General features: G+C 39.9%; 2 protein-coding genes across 2 annotated transcripts; both read left to right on the top strand.

Annotated features, from left to right (window-relative positions):
- The first annotated feature begins 36 nt into the window (after positions 1 to 36).
- Positions 37 to 11,071, top strand: LOC136746838 (E3 ubiquitin ligase RNF121). The gene is made up of 9 exons (XM_066699659.1): positions 37 to 242; positions 2,010 to 2,047; positions 2,945 to 3,086; positions 4,208 to 4,362; positions 5,009 to 5,116; positions 5,393 to 5,513; positions 6,744 to 6,877; positions 7,990 to 8,091; positions 9,503 to 11,071. The coding sequence occupies exons 1-9, from the start codon at positions 171 to 173 to the stop codon at positions 9,621 to 9,623; spliced, it is 993 nt and encodes a 330-aa protein (XP_066555756.1). The 5' UTR covers positions 37 to 170; the 3' UTR covers positions 9,624 to 11,071.
- Positions 11,072 to 15,107: 4,036 nt separating this feature from the next.
- Positions 15,108 to 18,626, top strand: LOC136747330 (interleukin-1 receptor type 2). Its single transcript, XM_066700268.1, has 7 exons — positions 15,108 to 15,193; positions 16,231 to 16,308; positions 16,566 to 16,619; positions 16,940 to 17,072; positions 17,774 to 17,910; positions 18,078 to 18,106; positions 18,318 to 18,626. The coding sequence occupies exons 1-7, from the start codon at positions 15,160 to 15,162 to the stop codon at positions 18,372 to 18,374; spliced, it is 522 nt and encodes a 173-aa protein (XP_066556365.1). The 5' UTR covers positions 15,108 to 15,159; the 3' UTR covers positions 18,375 to 18,626.
- The last annotated feature ends 286 nt before the right edge of the window (positions 18,627 to 18,912 follow it).

Here is an 18,912-nt window from a genome sequence, read left to right as displayed (position 1 = left end):
TCCCGAGGTTTGGTTCTTCGAAGGAAGAGCAGGGAATCCTCGAATCTGATTGGTCGACAGGGCGGTGGACTGAGCAGGAACACGGGCTCTATCCAGACTTGTGATTGGTCAGCCTCGATTCCAACCCGGAAGGTGCCGGTGAACGGTACTCGCCGCTAGTGTTGCCGAAGATGGCGGGGGTGTTTGAGGTGGAGGTTGATGGAGTGGATCACGATCACGGAGACCACGATGAAGCACACCAGGTCAGGGCAGCCTAATTTTCACACCTACACCCAATACAGCTGCGGAATCGGTACTCGGTGTTTTAATCCCGATTTGCGTCGGGCCAGTTGCGAAGAATGTGCCCTCATCCCCCCGGTTCAGATAGTGATCAAAGCATATTTTTGTGATTAAAAAATAAATAAACGATCGTCAAATAAGATCCGGGGTTGAGAGGAGTTTGGTAAACCTAGGCAAGCCATTTCGTCGGTCTCCTTTATCTGAGTTGTCACTCTAGACTTATTTCTTCTTACCCTCACACCGGAGGCCAAATGATTACAACGTTAAGACTCACGCCCCACAGATAATGTATTCACTTTCAAAGGCAGAAAGGCGTAGTATAACGCTGCTATATTGCATACAAACAAATCTTGTTAGAAAACAATATTGCATGTAAGTTGACTATTATTATTCCTGTCGTGGTTTGCATGGATCGAACAACTTGAGGAATAGCACTAGGGGTTATGTTGCTGTATAAACACAGTTTTTCATAGGCAGTGGCGATATAGCTTCAATTTGCAGTCTGATTAGTGTGTTTTAACAAGCCACACAGAAAGCACAGTGTACACGACAATGTCGTTGCATTGATTATCTTGGTGTGAGCATTATGCATGGTCCTAGAGAATCGTACTATATATGTATTTCTGGATTTGACGTGTCTTTTTGTATTTTGCAATTAATACAATGATGCGAGTCAGCCAGGTCTGCGCACACAGCCTCGCTCGCGTTTGAGTGTTCATTCAATGAAGTCGCTGATGTGGCAAATAGAGCAAAGGTTACACTGGGTTAGGCTACGTTTCCACCCTTTTCTCCCAGTTTTGCACCAGGATAGTATAACGTATAACGTAACTTATTAAACCCGCAAAACCATACGGTCAGTGAAATGCATGCAGACCGTCAGAGCACTGTGGACTGCAGAGCGCAGAGGGAGGCACACGGCGCCCCAGGGACCAGGGTGTCGCGGCTTTGTTGACAGTGCGATGTAGCAACAGAAGTTGCATGTTTTCTGTTTGTTTTTTAAAGAAGAGGGTCCCATTACATACACCTGTCCCCAGCGATGTATGTTCTCTTGTCATCTGTGTCACACCATCTGAGGGCGGCAGCTACTGAAAGAGCGGTGTGACCGGTTTTATAAGCATATTAAAGCTGGTGTTTTTAATATATATCAATGCACAACTATGGAAACGGACACTTTACATTCAGTTTGGAATATGTATCCTTTGTGAATGAAAATTTTAATTCTAATTTTAAGTTTATAGATTGAGTTTTAAAAATGAAGGATATAATTTGTACATATACAAATGTCTACCTATAGTGTGACAATATATTGCAATATATACTACACACAATGAGCTGTTCAGAAACTACAGTTCTTGCCTAGTACCTAGAATAAGGGGCCTGTGTTTCCTGTGATCTGTCCATATAATTGCTTTGACAATTCATGCAAAACACAGTGCCCAATCTATCATGCATATTCTAAACTGCTATTTTCAAGGTCATTTAATCGAATTGAAAAGGTTTGTCTTTACTTTTGTGTGAAATCATATTTGTAGATGATAATCTTAAACAAGTTCAAGCTAAGCTTGTTCTGATATCCTTTATGTTCAGCTTGTATGTGAGTGCAGTATGTATATGGTGCACCATTAACCTTGAGTACATATTTGTCTGACTCTTATGTTTCGTTTGTCACTAAATCTGTTAATTAAAACTTGACTGTAATTTGAATATATTTCCCCTTTATTGGTTTCCAGGTTGATATGTCACAACTCTCTCCAGAGGAGAAGTGGAGGTCAGTCAGTACTGTTTTTTTTTATATACACATTGCTGTTGCCTCCCTTGTAGGACTGACGCACTGTCATGTAGCAAATGAGTTTTATCCAACTCAACAAACACACAATGTACTACATATGCACATCACTAGAAGGGGTTACAACATCACTACAACAATTACAGAGAACATTAGATTTTAGTTACATTTCCCATATAATGTAATTGTTTTTTTCCAGCAGTATGAGAAACTGCCCCCACACACTCGGGGCTAATTGATAGGGTGACCATATGGCTTCCTAAGGTCTGGGACATTTTCAGACAGGGCAGGTGTGTTTTTATTGTTCCTATAACAGAAATAATTGAACACAAACTCTAACACTTATACAAGTACGTGAAAAACAAGGCACAATTTGCTGTTTCAAATGTGTATGTTGTTCTTCACCTTCAAAAGCAGCTACAAATAAACAGTGACTGATATATGCATGGCTGTGAGATAAAAAAATATGCACTTCTCCACATTTTATTTTACAGTCACATGATAAGGTTATGTTTTGTCTTTTGTGAATAAACGGATCTGTTCTCGTCGGAAACGCAGATCAGCTTTTCACTCATACACAATAAGACTTTCAACTGCATTTCAGTTAAGATTGAAGGAAATGTAGGCATTATTGTTGGAAGTCAACATTAGTTGCTGGATAAGAATCTGTATCTCGTAAAACCAGAAATGGACCCGAGTGCTAGGAAATGGCTGTGTTATGGCCCTACCACAGTAAAGTGTACACACAGATCAGTAATGGGCACTAGTATCATTTTATTGTAGTATGTATGTGCTAAGCCTTTGTTTTCATGTATAGTAGAATTCAGATTCACTCTGCTGCAACCTCATTTTACTTGTGTGTGTCTTTGTGTGCTGCAGGCTGGAGCATGCAAGGATGCACGCCAAGCACCGGGGCCACGAGGCCATGCATGCCGAGATGGTCCTCATCCTCATCGTCACCCTGGTGATCGCCCAGCTCCTGCTGGTGCAGTGGAAGCAGCGTCACCCCAAGTCATACAATGTGAGCCGCTTGTCAATAAGTTTAATTCAGAGCCACATCTCACAGTGCCATTTGCTTAGCAGGCTTGTATGTTAATCTGACTAAATAGAATCTTGGATTCCCTAAGATTAACCAGGGCAAGAAGGCCTAAACCAGACTAAGGAGGTTTGCGAGCAGCACATTTTGTCATTTACAGTTTCAAGAAAATGTCCAGTCACCTTCAAATCCTGGAAAAGAATATAATAGGAGGGCTTGCACATCCAAATTGCACATTTGTTGTGGCTCGAATATCCTTACTGCCAACAGAAAGTTATGAGCTGGTTGAATACAACTTTTTTTTCTTGTTGTTTTTGCGCATTGGTCTGGGTTGTAATAATTAGTCAGCTTTTTTTTTTTTTTTAATGTTGTCTGTGCTGTGCTTGACACTTTAGTAGTAATAATTACTAGGCAAAGTATTAATAAAGAAATGCTTGATTAAATAATTGTCATAGTTGCTTCCACTTAATTAGTGTACCAATGCAGGTTAATAGAATGACTAATTGAGATTCTTAAAGGAATCAGGAGATTAATCGATAAGTGGTTCAATACAGCAGATTATATGACCACCTTGCTCTGGGAAGAATGAAATAAGATCACTGTACAGAGGGGGGGTCACACTTCTGCATCTGTGCCACTAGAGGGGGGTCACATTCAATGTAACAGGTCTGGAGAGGTTTGTGCGCTAATGGTCGGAAAATGAAAATGATACACATCAGTTTGAATGTGGTTACCTTATTTTATTCAATTACAGGTTTTGAGATTGCTTTTATTATTCAGAATGGAATTATTTCAATGTATAGCTCTAAGATCCATAAAGCCACTAAAAAAGAAATCTGTTAAGAGATGCTGAAAATATGGGTGATTGATGCTGTATTGTAGACGAGGGAGGGAAGAGTTTGAAACAAGCTAGAGGCGGGACCCATTACATGGCAATGGGATTACTTCAAGATCGACAAATAACTTTTTAATCTGTAATTTGGAACAAAATGATTTATACCCACATAATCACTTGCATTGCCTGCCGCTGAAGCGAGGAGCAAGGCTCTTGCCAGTGCAGTACCCAATTGTTGTCCGGTCAGTTAGAGCTCTCTCTCTCCTTGCAGCTGGTCACCTTGTTCCAGATGTGGGTCGTGCCCTTGTACTTCACCACCAAGCTGCACTGGTGGCGGTTCCTGCTGACGTGGTTTGTGTTTTCGGCCGTCACAGCTCTGGTTACATTTAGAGCGACGCGCAAACCGCTGAACTGCACCACGCCCAGGTAACCCCACGCTGTCCTTCCCGGCATGAGGCCTTCACACTAGGGAGGGGAGGGGTTGGGTTGACTAGAGAGACCCTTTACTTTGTCTGACTCTAACCATACATGAGTAATTGCAAAGAAGTCAGTTATTTTTGTAACTATCCCTGAATGTGAGGCAATTCTGGAAGTCCAGGGAACTGGGGACTTTATTTGAGGTGTTTTCTTGTATTTCTCAGTTAAAAGCCTCCTTTTGGGTGTGGGCACTTATTAGCAATTGCTTTACAGTGCTCATGAAAAAGGGCTGATCTCCTGACGTATGCATTGAGTCAGTAAATAAATCTGCTCTCTAGTGCGAAAAATGCTTTATAATGGCTCTTTTACTGAATGAGAACATATAATGTACTTTCTTAATGACTACTCTCAATGGATTTCTTGCTTATATGCCTCTAATCCTCAATTTAAAGCAACTGTTAAAAAAAAAAGTTAATATCAATGTTTCACTAAATTTTTTTTTTTATAGCACTTATCCTCATACATGTACACAAGGCCCTAAATGCATTTGAATTTACAAAAACAATCTGATTTTCGACCACTTTAGCCATTGGGCTTCACCCAGCGAGACCCCACTGAGATGATAACCTCTTTATTTTTGGTCTTTCCTCCGCAGGCTGGTGTATAAATGGTTCCTACTGCTCTACAAACTAAGCTACACCACCGGCATTGTGGGATATTCTGCTGTCATGTTTACCTTGTTTGGCATAAACTTAATTTTCAGGTTTGTGATTTCCCTGTAAGTTTGAACAGGCTTTGCCAAGGAACTCATTGAAATTGAAGAAAAGCAGCCCTGTGTTTTTTGCTGACATTGATTGTATGAAAGATTACAGTAGAGGCACTTTTTCAGAACTTTTTTTGTTGGCGCTTTTGAGTTATTAATCTATTAATCAATTTTTTCGAATTCCAATCAAACTATAAATGAAAGCAGCTCTCATAATTTGTTGAAATCGAGCGTCTTAGGTTATAGTTGATTTGCAGCTTTTCCCCTCCCCTCCAGAATAAAACCTGAAGATGCCATGGATTTTGGGGTCTCCCTGCTCTTCTATGGTCTCTACTACGGTGTGCTAGGGAGAGACTTTGCAGAGATGTGTGCCGACTTCATGGCTTCCACAGTAGGGGTAAGGACTTCAAAACCGCAATTTGCACCCAGGTTTGGACTTAGGGCTGCCCCCTTAAAGTCGACGAGACATCATTCGGAGACCCATCAGTCGACTGAGAAGACGAGCAGTCTTTTTTTTTTTTTTTTTTTTTTTGTCAGTCAAATCAAAAGTTATTGGAGTATTACAATAATTGTAAATGTAGGCCTATATTAGAGTCAGCACGTCTGAGCGTGGAACGTTCTTCCCCAGGAGACCAAACACAGTGTGGTGTATATGAGCCGGCAGAAGCATTTTGTTCCAGCAGGCGGCACCGACAATTTCGGTCACTCCCTGTCTTTAAGGCCCTGGCCTCTGTGAACCACTGTGATTTGACTGCTAAACTGTCACTCAATTTAAAGTAGAGGGTTGTACCAAAATGTGTGGAACTGTTTCCAGAGAAACAGACCAATAGAAATACAAAAAAATCATGTGTGTTCGATTTACCTTATATTTTCAAAAGGTAAATCAAGGGGAATCAAGCCCAATTTAGATTGGATATATTCATGTGTTTGTCTATATTACATATTCATAGGTGTTTTTAGCCAACCCCCAGTGGTATTTTTGCTATGCGTGTGAAAATGATAGCTGCGACCATCCATTTTTTAGTATTTTTTGCAGAATTCTCAGTCAGTTTACAGTGATTCCAGCAGAGCCGCTGAGAGCCGGGCCTCACAGCGCAGAGCCGAGCAGACACTCATGCGTGGGGTTTATATGGGATTTTTGTAGTTTGTTTTAAACCCAGTTACAAGTGTTTTACGATTGCACGTTGTTTTTAATGTTTACAGTGAAATAAAACATTTTGGTTTGCTTGATTTAAATAGAAATACATGTTTGCTGCCTGTCACATTATTCAGACAAATCCATATGGTAGCCCGACGTTGTTGGCAATTCAAATAAACCGCAATTCAAATCTTGCATCATATGCAGCATCTTCTATTGATTTTTAAATGCAAAAAATGTTCCCATGACTCTGTTGCATTTGCTTATGTTAATGTGGTCAAAATCATCACTGAAACTCATGCCAATGGATTTTCTGATTGCCAGATAGTCTATTATGAACAAAAAAGAAAGAAAGGAATGAATAGTCGAATCTCTGTATTGAACAGCCAAATGCAATTCGACCGACAAAATTCTGAGTCGGGTACATCCCTATTTGGACTACAGGGAAGTGTGGACAGCTAAAGTTCTCCTCTCTCTTGTGTGTGTCAGTATTACAGTGCGTCGGGCATGCCCACAAAACACCTGTCTGATAACATCTGCGCAGTGTGTGGACAGCAGATCCTGGTGGATGTAAGCGAGGAAGGCATCATCGAGAACACCTACAGACTGTCCTGCAACCATGTGTATCCTTCTCTCGTTCCCATCCATAACAAGAGTCAAATCTCGAGCGCTTATTTCCCGACGTGTGCAAGTCAAGTCAGTATGAAACGTGTTCAGCTATGGGTTGATCTGTTTTCCATTATCTGTACTTAATCACGGAGGCTTGAACTGCTATATTTAGAAACCTCATTTGACTAGACTCCAGGAAAGGTTTTCCTCTTGCCTTCACATCATGCCTGACGTAGTAAGTTAAGATGGATGTAGCTATGCATGTCAATACTATGATCTTGTGGAGAGCCACTTCTTGTTTTAGTTCCCTTTTATATAATTTGGTTTCTGTTTGTGTTTATTGTTAACATTGACAAGGAAACCTGTCGGAGTGGTAGTGTTACCAAGACATCCCCTTTTCAGCTGATGTTTTAAGTACAGGTTGAGAACTTTTGACCCAGGCACAGCTAGATTAAGAGCGTTGTGGTCTCCAAATGGGTTATATACATTTATTATATTAATTAACAATATAACGGTTTTCATGCAGAGAGGTTTCTGTAAGGTGAACACAATGACATTTTGATAATGATCTAACCATGAACAAACACGCACCCCTAATGCATCTGTAACATATAGTAAGTGTGTATTTGGTTTTCCAGTTCTTATTGATATTTTTCCCAAGGGCCACCACCTACTGAGTTTTTTTGGTTGGCATGATTATTTAATTTGAACTTCCCCATTTTACTTCTCCTTTAAAGTCTCTCCACTGCATTTATATGTTGTACTATTACATTACATAACTTTTGTAAATGTCAGGCTGTCATTAATGCACAAAGATGTTAGAAGGAAAGATAGAAAAGGTTACAAGAATAGGGAAGGTTTAAATATGGGAATTCCACTCGACATACAGAAGGATGTGACTAAGTCGGTGTCAGAAATTAGATCACACTTCACTGAACTCCCCAAGATTCCCAAAACAAATCCATATTTTGGTTAAATTTGCTCAGCCAAATATTTGCTTCAAACCATCAGCAGATTCTGCTACGAGGTTCTCATTCTGCAGCCGCCTATAGATCCCAAGGTGCTCTGGCATCCTGCTCCATTGCTCTGCTCTCCGCTTTTGCCTCCTTAACACTTTCTTCATCAGATTCCACGAATTCTGTATACGAGGCTGGTGCATCGTGGGAAAGAAGCAGACGTGCCCGTACTGCAAGGAGAAGGTTGACCTAAAGAGGATGTTCAGTAACCCGTATCCTTTTGCATCTGGTATCAATAGTTCCCTGTCACACGCAACACATTTACAAAAGCCTGTAAGAGCTCTAAGGTGGTTATGACTGTTAGTGATGATGTTATATATGTGAATTACGTGTAGACTGGTCATTCTCTGGATTACTGTAATTCATTGCCATTTCTTAGTATTAAGTTCTTTAGTGTTCCTCTTTTGTTTAAATGCACATCCTCAAATTTACACTACCTGCAGTACCTGCATTAATCATGGCTTCCTTTGCAGTCGATGACTAGTGGGAGATTATCCATAAACTAATGTTACAGAGAATTGAAGATGATTGTGGAATGCCAGTGAAGCGTTTTCATTTCCTGCTGTGTTTAAAAAAAACAACAAGACATGATCCATGTCTTGAGTGGTAAATTTAAAAAGTGGCTGCTTTTATGTATCCCATTGAGTAGTGCTGGAGTAGCAACACTGGTTTCATGGTCTATTCTTCATTTTCATGTTACAAGCACAAATGAGGCATGTAGCATATAGGCCTGCATTTGCTGATAGCCATGAGAACTTTTTCGAGCGGTGGCATGTGTGTGTTCAGTGTGGTTAGAATGTCTTGCTCATTCAGGTTATATTCTCAGTTCTCACCTTTTGAAGACTTAACTGTCATGTTAGGTTCAAAGATAAACTCTGACAAGCATTTTCACAACTTAAAATATCTGTAAGAAAATCCATTTTAAAAAACCTTCTCTTTGGAGCTGTAAAATGCAAAAATACATGCAACAAAGGTCAAACTAATTTGCATTATTGTATGTTAACTGTATTTGATAATCTTTAAAATTGCATGATATTAATCTCAAGTAGAACATAGACGTTCTTGCATAACAGTACATCCTGCTACATACACTTGTCTTATGTGTTAAGGCATGTTTCTGATAACCTGACCTTTTAGAAACAATAGCTGTGGGCCAGGTTTTTAAGCAACTTCCCTTGATTTTCTATCTGAGGACATGTTTGTTTGGGGAAACACTTATGAGGGAAATACCAGGACTTCCAGTTTATGAAACATCTGAGCAGAAATCTTTTGTATTGGTTTTGTGTAATTATAAGAAACCAAAGTCTTGCTGTTAATCACACACAAACTGAAATGGAGAAACCCGAGGTCTGATGTCTGACATTGCTCACATGCGCTTGATGGCACTGGGCATATTAGGATACAAGAGAGAAATGAATAATGGTTTATTTAGTGGAAAAACAGTCCATTTCCAAGTGGTAAATTTGGAAACTATTTTCCACCGTGTTTGGACAAAGTATGTTTTTAATTCATTTGAACATAAAATATGTATTTTGTTATCAATGGAAGTGTAGAGGTTTCACAGTTGCAATAACACTGTTCTAAGTCGTATAAATGCAGTCGTTCCTTGACTCCATGCACTAGATGGGAGAGGCCCCACGTTATGTACGGACAGCTGCTGGACTGGCTACGCTACCTTGTTGCCTGGCAGCCTGTCATTATTGGCCTGGTGCAAGGAATCAACTACACCCTGGGACTGGAGTAGACGTGGACCCCAGCAGAAGGAGCATGTACTGTGCACAGTCTGGACAGTGTTGACAGCGCTGGCTGTGGAAAGAAAACGACCAGTCTCGTCAAAGACTTGATGGGGCGAAGCAGGACTTAACAATGGACTAGAATATATATATGTACATATATATATATACAAAACTGTATTTAAAAAGGATGGAAATTTTACCAGCATTCGGGTTGCAATGTTTTTTTTGTTTTTTTCTTGTGGGCATCACTTGGGACTTTTTATTAAACAGTTGTCAGCAGTTTTGCTAGTTAGAAAGCAATTTAAATTTTAAACAGATCAGCAGTATTTATTAATTTTTCTAAACCCTGTTTTTTTTCTGGAAAATGTTTATCAACCTGTGTCATCACCGCAGTGTTTTCATTTGATTGGCCAAGTCATCTTGAACCTTATTTTTTTTTCAGTGTCAGGATGGAAAACCACAGTACCCACGCAAACGCACACGAAAGGGCAACAGACCCCTTCGTCCCCACACCCCAATTAAAAAGGCGCTCCTGCCTGAAGAATGGCGACAGTTTCTCCAGATCCACCCCCTGGCTCAGGGTTGACCATTTTAATCTCCAAAGAGCTTCCACAGAGTGTTACCACAGTAGAGCAATACCAATAAAGTGGTGTACGTTGGAAAGACCTTCAACATGTAGTGAATAGAAGTTTTGTTCATCTTTCTAATGGTTTCCTTCCTGAAAATATTTTGATAATTTCCATTTTCATGTATGTTCCTGTTCTCGTTGTTGCATTGGCCGTAAAGTTGTTTAGAGTCTGGAACTGGGTGATTCACTGGACTAGGTCAGTTAACTGTAAATGTTTTGTATTTTGCCCAGTAAGAGATATTCTTGGGAGATTTCAGAATGGATTTGTCGGCAAACTACTACATTTAATTTCATTTACTCTATTAAAACTTTTGAGTTTTTTTTTTTTTTTTTTAATTCGTCCCTTCTTCACTTCATAAGATTAAATGACCTGATTTTACTTCTCTTCCTGGTCTATTCTTCATCAGTCCTCTCAATATTGCTCATAAATGCTTTCCTGATGCCATTTTCCTTGACAAGAATGGGAATACAAAGAAATAATACATTTTACATTTTTTAAATATTCCCCCTTTAATACCTGCCAAATCCCAGTTTTTTAAAACGATTTAACCACTGCAAGCCCCCAAACTAGCCGAAGGACGCCAGGATCTGTGCCATGCCATGTTGACTGGTCTTGGTGGCACTGATGTTAAACATGAGCTCTGCTGTGCTACAGTTCTCTCAAGCAAGTGGTTTACATTTGGATTTCCCACTACCAGCCTTTGTACATACCTGGGCTTTTCTGTTATAACTACACAACCCACATGGCGGATGTATTAAATCACCCAGTGTGTTAAAAATAAAAATCACAGTTTCAGTCCATCAATATTAAATACTTTTTCATATCAAGAGGGTGATGTTTGTTCAATTTTTCAAAGATTTCGATAGATTTACATGTGGATGTAGATCAAGAAACTATTTCTTCATTTATGTGGATCTGGACTAAAAGCCAGGGGAGGTTACGTTTTTCTGTACTGTGCACCAAGGGCTTTTATGATGTAAATGAGAGCCCAAGTTCTGAAACACTACATGGCACTAATGTACTAACACATCATAAATATCATTTGTAATCCCCATTCTCATGTGTGTGTTCAAATCATTGGTTATGTATGTTGCCTGCCTGTTCTTTAAGTGTGACTTGCATGTAGACTTAGCCTGACCAAGTTTGTCTGATAGGCTAGGCTCCTACAATCCAACACAGATTTTTCAGTTACCGTCTTTACCATCACAACCCTTTGGGTAAAAGAGTGCTTCCTATTTTCCTTCCTCAAAGTACCTGCAGGCTTTTTCCATTTATGTTCCTGTTCTCGACATTGGAGTGGAAGTAAAGGTCTGTGTTGAGTCTCGGCTGAAGGTGTAGTTTTGAAAGAGGAAAAAGCCCCGTTCCATTTCCTTGTAATTATATATGTATATCTACCAGGGTTTTAAATATATAGCACACCTGGATATTTTTATCTGCGGCTTATACCGCAAAAACTGTTCCGTGTAGATGATACAAGGAACCGTTTAAAGTGAAAACAATATGTTTTGTTTTTGTGACATGACATTTATATACTTCATCAACTGGAAACGGCTGACATATGTATCTGAAAAGTCATCATCACAGGGCATATTATTATTCAGAAATCTAGTCACTTTTACATGTGTTCAATAATGACTCGGACATCTATATCAAAGGTCAAATACCACAAGGGACTTATTCAGCATGTGTTTGAAATGGTGCTTTAATGACATGCTTCTTAGGCAGAATAGTTTCTTACACAATGAGAGATGTGTGTGCTCCCTTTCTGAGTCACTCCTGCACAAGGTTTTATTCAGATAGAGGTCAGGACTCCTCAGTAGGCAGAGACATGTTTTGAACACTAATCTCCTGTGAACCACTGATCTCTGTGATGTGGCACTGTATCACGTATGTGGCTATTACATGTGTCCTCTCCAAAATTATCCATCAAAGCAGGCAGTAAACTATTGTCCGAAACGTGGCTGGCAGTCTTGACCGCTGTATGGGCTGTAGTGCACTGTTGCCTCGTTACTAACTGCTAATGTGTTTTGTGTGAGAACCGCTTAATTGCTGACCAATATGTTTTTTCACACTTCAGAATGCAGATGGTTCCATGACTCATTTCAAACTCAACAGTAGTAAAACTGATTCAGTGTTTGTCGTGGTATTTTATGAGTACATATACAGTGAGGGAAAAAAGTATTTGGTCCCCTGCCGATTTTGTTCGTTTGCCCACTGACAAAGAAATGATCAGTCTATAATTTTAATGGTAGGTGTATTTTAACAGTGAGAGACAGAATAACAACAAAAAAATCCAGAAAAACGCATTTAAAAAAAGTTATAAATTGATTTGCATGTTAATGAGGGAAATAAGTATTTGATCCCCTATCAATCAGCAAGATTTCTGGCTCCCAGGTGTCTTTTATACAGGAACGAGCTGAGATTAGGAGCACTCTCTTAAAGGGACTCTCCTAATCTCAGCTCGTTACCTGTATAAAAGACACCTGTCCACAGAAGCAATCAATCAATCAGATTCCAAACTCTCCACCATGGCCAAGACCAAAGAGCTGTCCAAGGATGTCAGGGACAAGATTGTAGACCTACACAAGGCTGGAATGTGCTACAAGACCATCGCCAAGCAGCTTGGTGAGAAGGTGACAACAGTTGGTGCGATTATTCACAAATGGAAGAAACACAAAATAACTGTCAGTCTCCCTCGGTCTGGGGCTCCATGCAAGATCTCACCTCGTGGAGTTTCAATGATCATGAGAACGGTGAGGAATCAGCCCAGAACTACACGGGAGGATCTTGTTAATGATCTCAAGGCAGCTGGGACCATAGTCACCAAGAAAACAATTGGTAACACACTACGCTGTGAAGGACTGAAATCCTGCAGCGCCCGCAAGGTCCCCCTGCTCAAGAAAGCACATGTACAGGCCCGTCTGAAGTTTGCCAATGAACATCTGAATGATTCAGAGGAGAACTGGGTGAAAGTGTTGTGGTCAGATGAGACCAAAATCGAGCTCTTTGGCATTGACTCAACTCGCCGTGTTTGGAGGAGGAGGAATGACCCCAAGAACACCATCCCCACCGTCAAAGATGGAGGTGGAAACATTATGCTTTGGGGGTGTTTTTCTGCTAAGGGGACAGGACAACTGCACCGCATCAAAGGGACGATGGACGGGGCCATGTACCGTCAAATCTTGGGTGAGAACCTCCTTCCCTCAGCCAGGGCATTGAAAATGGGTCGTGGATGGGTATTCCAGCATGACAATGACCCAAAACACACAGCCAAGGCAACAAAGGAGTGGCTCAAGAAGAAGCACATTAAGGTCCTGGAGTGGCCTAGCCAGTCTCCAGACCTTAATCCCATAGAAAATCTGTGGAGGGAGCTGAAGGTTCGAGTTGCCAAACGTCAGCCTTGAAACCTTAATGACTTGGAGAGGATCTGCAAAGAGGAGTGGGACAAAATCCCTCCTGAGATGTGTGCAAACCTGGTGGCTACTACAAGAAATGTCTGACCTCTGTGATTGCCAACAAGGGTTTTGCCACCAAGTACTAAGTCGAAGGGGTCAAATACTTATTTCCCTCATTAACATGCAAATCAATTTATAACTTTTTTGAAATGCGTTTTTCTGGATTGTTTTGCTGTTATTCTGTCTCTCACTGTTAAAATACACCTACCATTAAAATTATAGACTGATCATTTCTTTGTCAGTGGGCAAACGTACAAAATCAGCAGGGGATCAAATACTTTTTTCCCTTACTGTAATAATAATAATCCTCATCATTATAATTGATGATTGCCATATAGGTGACACCTTTATCTGGGGTAATCCTACAATCTTAAAAATACAGTGACTATTCACTCCCCTCTTTTTCATTTATTTTTTCTTTTGCTGTTACAACCTAAAATTGTGATGCGTTTAGATGGGATTTATTTTCCTCTTTGATTTTGACTTTCTCGACACTTTAAAGAGGCAAGATCATTTTTATTGTGAAACAACAGTTAATGAAAAATAAGAAAGCCTTAAATGTTTTGGTTTAGATTAGTGTTCAACCCCCAGAGTCAGTACTTGGTAGAACCAACCAAACCCAAGGTTTCTACTACCATTTTTGTGCAGATGATTCCCGGATCTTCCTGTCTTTTCCCTCTTCTGACTCCCTCATCCCCTCTCGCTTCTCTTCTTGTCTCGCTGCTATATCCTCCTAGATGCACTCGGACCACCTCAAGCTCAACCTCTACAAATCTGATTGCTTTTCTTCCTCTGCACCTCCTGCAACTGTTACTGCTCTCGATCCTGTGCTCTCCTACACCCGCTCCTTTTTAACCCTTGCTCGTAAGTGGTGGAACGACAATGTGCAAAATTCACCCATTCTTGGCAAAATTGTTCAATCTCTGTCAAGGGATCGTTGGTGGACAGCAATCTACAAGTCTTGCCACAGATTCTCAATCAGATTCTAGTGTGTTTTTAAGCCACTCCAGTGTCGCTTTGGCTGTGTGCTTGGGGTCATTATGCTGCTGAAAGGTAAATCTCTGTCTCAGTCTTAGGTCTTTTGTAGACTGAAGCAGGTTTTTCCTCAATATTACCAGTGCAACAACGCAAATAGTTGTTGGACTGTTTCAATTTATTTTCAAGATGAAAGTAACTTGTCATGTTTTTGCAAATCATGCAAGTGAACATTAAGTGATGATGATGTTCTAATGAAACTAAACGGTTACACTTTATCATCATTTTACAGAAGAAAACAATATGCTGCTGTACTAGTGCATATAGAAACTATTTAATCTATATCTTTTCCATTTGTATTTCCCCCTTAGTCAAAACATCTTAAAAGAGGAAGTCGTGTTTGGTGTGAAGTATATAAATGGGCTTCAGCACGCAGCCAGCACACAGCATAGCAGCCCGTCTCTCAGACAGCCACCCTGAGCAGTATGCAGCAGCAGAGAGGAGCCAGCGCCGCCGCAGGTGAGAGACACCCACCACACTCGCCAGTGCTGATGCAGCGTTGCGTGCTAATGCACACATTTCACATTTATTTAGTATTTATTTATTTATTCTAAATCTGGGTGAACACCTGTGGGTTCAATTAAGTAATTTAGAGCTCGGTTGGAATAAAAGACAGCAGCACAAGGGGTCCTCCAGGACCAGGGTTGAGAACCACTGACTTAAAGCCAAATGTATGTTTGACTTAGTATGGCGCAATTTATTTCAAGCAACATTTTTGGCTGTTATTGCCTCAAGCAGCAAAGTTAACATTCAACATCAAATATTACATAATCATACATATTACACAACAGAACTATGTGTTTTAGACATTGTAATGATAGCTTTACCTTAAACCGTTAAACCGTGTGGTCACACAATCTTTTAGAGGTTTTCCAGGATAATGTAAATGTTTTGATTAGTCATACTACTTTATTCATACTACTCATATGCACACATACTACATACATTTTGAAGTGTCTTTTTTTATTATTATTTTTTAGTGTATATATATACATACATATACATATAAGGGTAGGTTTAGGGTGAATGGGGGTCTTGGCCCCTTAAAATTGAGAGAGCATCATCCTGTCTCCCTCAATTTAGGCGTTCTCCACTTGTATTTTACGTCAAATGTACAGGTTTAAGCCATCTAATGTCTGGATAGCTTGTTTAGATGACAAGATATCATCTCTCTTTGACTATTGTGGCTGGCTACTTTAACGCCTCTACTGTTCTGCCCACAAAGGCTGTTTCCAGTGTATTAGTTGATGGTTTCTCTCTCTGCCTTACAACCCTTTGTTCTTCTGTAAACCCTGGACATTCACCCATCACAGGAGTGTTTGCAGACACAGTCCGCTCACACTAAGTTTTGTGCTTGTGACCCTCACTGCAGAGAGACAAAGTGCTTGATCTGTTTGCACATTGCTTCTGGGGACCCAAGTGTGTGGGTGTATCTATAGGCCTACTGCTGGCTGCCCAGCTCTTGTGGTTGTTGAAGGCTGTGCGTGTCTCCCCAGGGCCCGGGACCATGAGACTGGTTGTGACAGTAGCCCTGTGGGGCACACTCTGCCTCCTCCTGGTGGAATCAAGAACAGGTCTGTGTTCTGCTCTTTTCTAGCATGTTTTAAAAAAGGGGCCCAATTATGGTCCGTGTTGTGAAATCAATTTACCAATGTTGTAATTTTTATTAATAAGCTGTCTTATGAAATCCTTAGCAACAGTGCTTAAAATAATGAATGAATGAAATCATTTCAGAAGTGTATTAAAGGCAGTAAGCAAAAACTGCACTTAATTTGCTCCAGAGAAATGCGTGGGTTGCTACCTTTTTTAATTACTTGTCTTTTTTCTTTAGTGCGGCCTCCCAAGATAAAAGCACCAAAGCCTGGTTTAATCCAAGCAACCCCAGGTAAAATCAATTATTTATTTTAAAATCATCTTTTTGCTGATCAGTGACTTTTGTCCTCTGACTGCCGCGCTTACCTACACTTCCTGCCAAACCCAAGACTCTAACCCATTCAAGCGTATAGCGAATACAAGGCTGTCTTGGTGGAAACCATCTCGAAGCACTTTGCAATAATGCAACAAAACAGCATGTTCTGTGATGTCATCGGGAAGGATCAGAAATAGAAACATGAATGTTTAACCAGGAACACAGGACAAATATTGATGCACTTTAGTCTTTAGGCCTTAACATCAGTCTGATCCATTGCTGTTTTGGGATTTCAGGAACGAGTCTGACGGTTTCATGCACGGCTGATCCGGGTTTCCCTGATGACTTCGTGGTCATCTACTGGCTGGTCAACAGCACTTTCATCGAGACCGCGTTCCCCAAAGGCCGGGTCAAGGAGGGGGAAGAGAAGTAAGCGTTCTGTTCTCTTTCATGACCATCAATCGTTGCGAGTCTTGTTTCAGTGCCAAAGCACATTGAGGGCTGAACAATTATTATTATTATTATTATTATTTTTATTTCTTGGCAGATGCCCTTATCCAGCATAAGTGCAAAAATACAGTTAAGTACAAGGCATCAATCATTACAAATTCATTTTAGCTAAAACATAGCAATTCAAAATAATACATTTTACAAGTTCCAATTTACAATTTACACAAGTACAGTAAGTGAGGTCCTACATCCTGGACGGTGAAAGCTAAGTGCTGTCAAGATGTAGGATCGCAGTCAAGGGCTACGGGAAAGGGAGCAAGGAGGAAAGCAAAATCGAAAACACAAGAAGCATAATGAAACTGTGAAGTGCTATCTAGCAGGGATAGAGGACTAATATTACAAGTGCTGTCGGAAAAGATGCGTCTTGAGTAAGCGCCGGAATGAGGTCAAGGACTCTGCTGTTTTGAACAATACTATTTGAACAATACTGTGATAAATATAATAACATATTAATATATATCATAGACCCGTTAGTAATGGAAGAGAAATGTATCAATTCCTTTGACATTCATTTGAGGGGCTTCATTTATCTTTGAAAGTATTAACCAAGGCCTGACAAGAAAAGAACAAGTAAACTTCAATCAGAAATGTTGAAAATAATGTTTCCCTGGTTGTTTCAGGACATACACCATCAACAATGAAGCCTTCATCCAACGGAACCTGACTTTTTCACCAACACATAATAAGGATTTTAAAAATATTTTTACTTGTGTGGTCAATAACGCAGCTGGCCTTGCCAAGGTGGACATCAGACTGAGTAAGTAACCAAGACGGCTATGGTTATAGCAGATCAAAATGCATTTCAAAGCCTGGCATTAACGTCTCCAAAGGGATAACTCTGTAAGCGCAGAAATAGGCTGCTTATTTTCACTGTATCAGCTCTGTACGACTGCAGTAAATACTAATTAATGTTTTTCTTTGCAGGTAAGAAAAGCAGGAAAGGCAAGAAATCTGTAAGTGTAGTTTCTCCTACTTGTTTTTCTATTAAATTGATTAATCTACAAGTAATAACAAAACAAAAACAAAATGTGACTCCAATAAGAAAATTAATTTGGATGTATTGGCAATATTGTGTCTAATATCATCTATTGTTCCTTAATGATGGTAATTACTTCTCTGATCTAACATATAATCATTATGTTGTATTTTCCATTCTTTTTATAGGCAGGGCAATCCAGGAAATTGAAAATAAATGACATAATGAGAAGGAACATGATATAAGATAAATGTCTCAATTCATGCCAAACCTCTCCCTGGAAACTCAATGCAGTTGTTGTACAGAGCCCACAGTGCTGGATTTCTGAAGCCACTTTAATATATTTTGAATGTATGTTCAATTCTGAATACGAAAATGTTATAACATCTGAATAAATATTGTAAAAGATAATACTATGAAGGCTGAGATGGATTTTGAACCCTTGGGAAAACAGAGACATTGTCACATGCAGAAGCCTAGTAAATTGTCAAAATATATTTTTGCCAAGGCTGTGAAGTGTTTATGATTTACATGTTAAACTTGGTTAATGGATTAATTTAACATAAAACTGATTCTCACCAAGAATATTTTCATGCAAAACACAAATTCTCTCTTTTGAATCAGCTACTGGTGTGTCAAGAGTTAAGCAGCAATGTTATGGTATAGCATTTGCAAATAGTTCCTTATTAACAAAAATAACAAGGGGGTGGGGGTGCACAAATTAAAAGGTGATTGATGGCCCATTTAATGTGGCATTTTATGAGATAGTTTATTCCACATCCG

Source organism: Amia ocellicauda, chromosome 3 (genome assembly GCF_036373705.1).
Source record: "Amia ocellicauda isolate fAmiCal2 chromosome 3, fAmiCal2.hap1, whole genome shotgun sequence".
Lineage (NCBI taxonomy): Eukaryota > Metazoa > Chordata > Actinopteri > Amiiformes > Amiidae > Amia > Amia ocellicauda.
This window is presented reverse-complemented; position numbering and strand designations above follow the sequence as displayed.

Coding starts and splice junctions, on each gene's coding strand:
- LOC136747330 (XM_066700268.1), top strand. CDS start 15,160: ATGCAGCAGCAGAGAGGAGCCAGCGCCGCCGCAG. Junction 15,194..16,230: donor AGGAGCCAGCGCCGCCGCAG/GTGAGAGACACC, acceptor GTGTCTCCCCAG/GGCCCGGGACCATGAGACTG. Junction 18,107..18,317: donor GCAGGAAAGGCAAGAAATCT/GTAAGTGTAGTT, acceptor TTCTTTTTATAG/GCAGGGCAATCCAGGAAATT.
- LOC136746838 (XM_066699659.1), top strand. CDS start 171: ATGGCGGGGGTGTTTGAGGTGGAGGTTGATGGAGTGGATCACGATCAC. Junction 2,048..2,944: donor TCTCCAGAGGAGAAGTGGAG/GTCAGTCAGTAC, acceptor TGTGTGCTGCAG/GCTGGAGCATGCAAGGATGC. Junction 5,117..5,392: donor GGCATAAACTTAATTTTCAG/GTTTGTGATTTC, acceptor CCTCCCCTCCAG/AATAAAACCTGAAGATGCCA.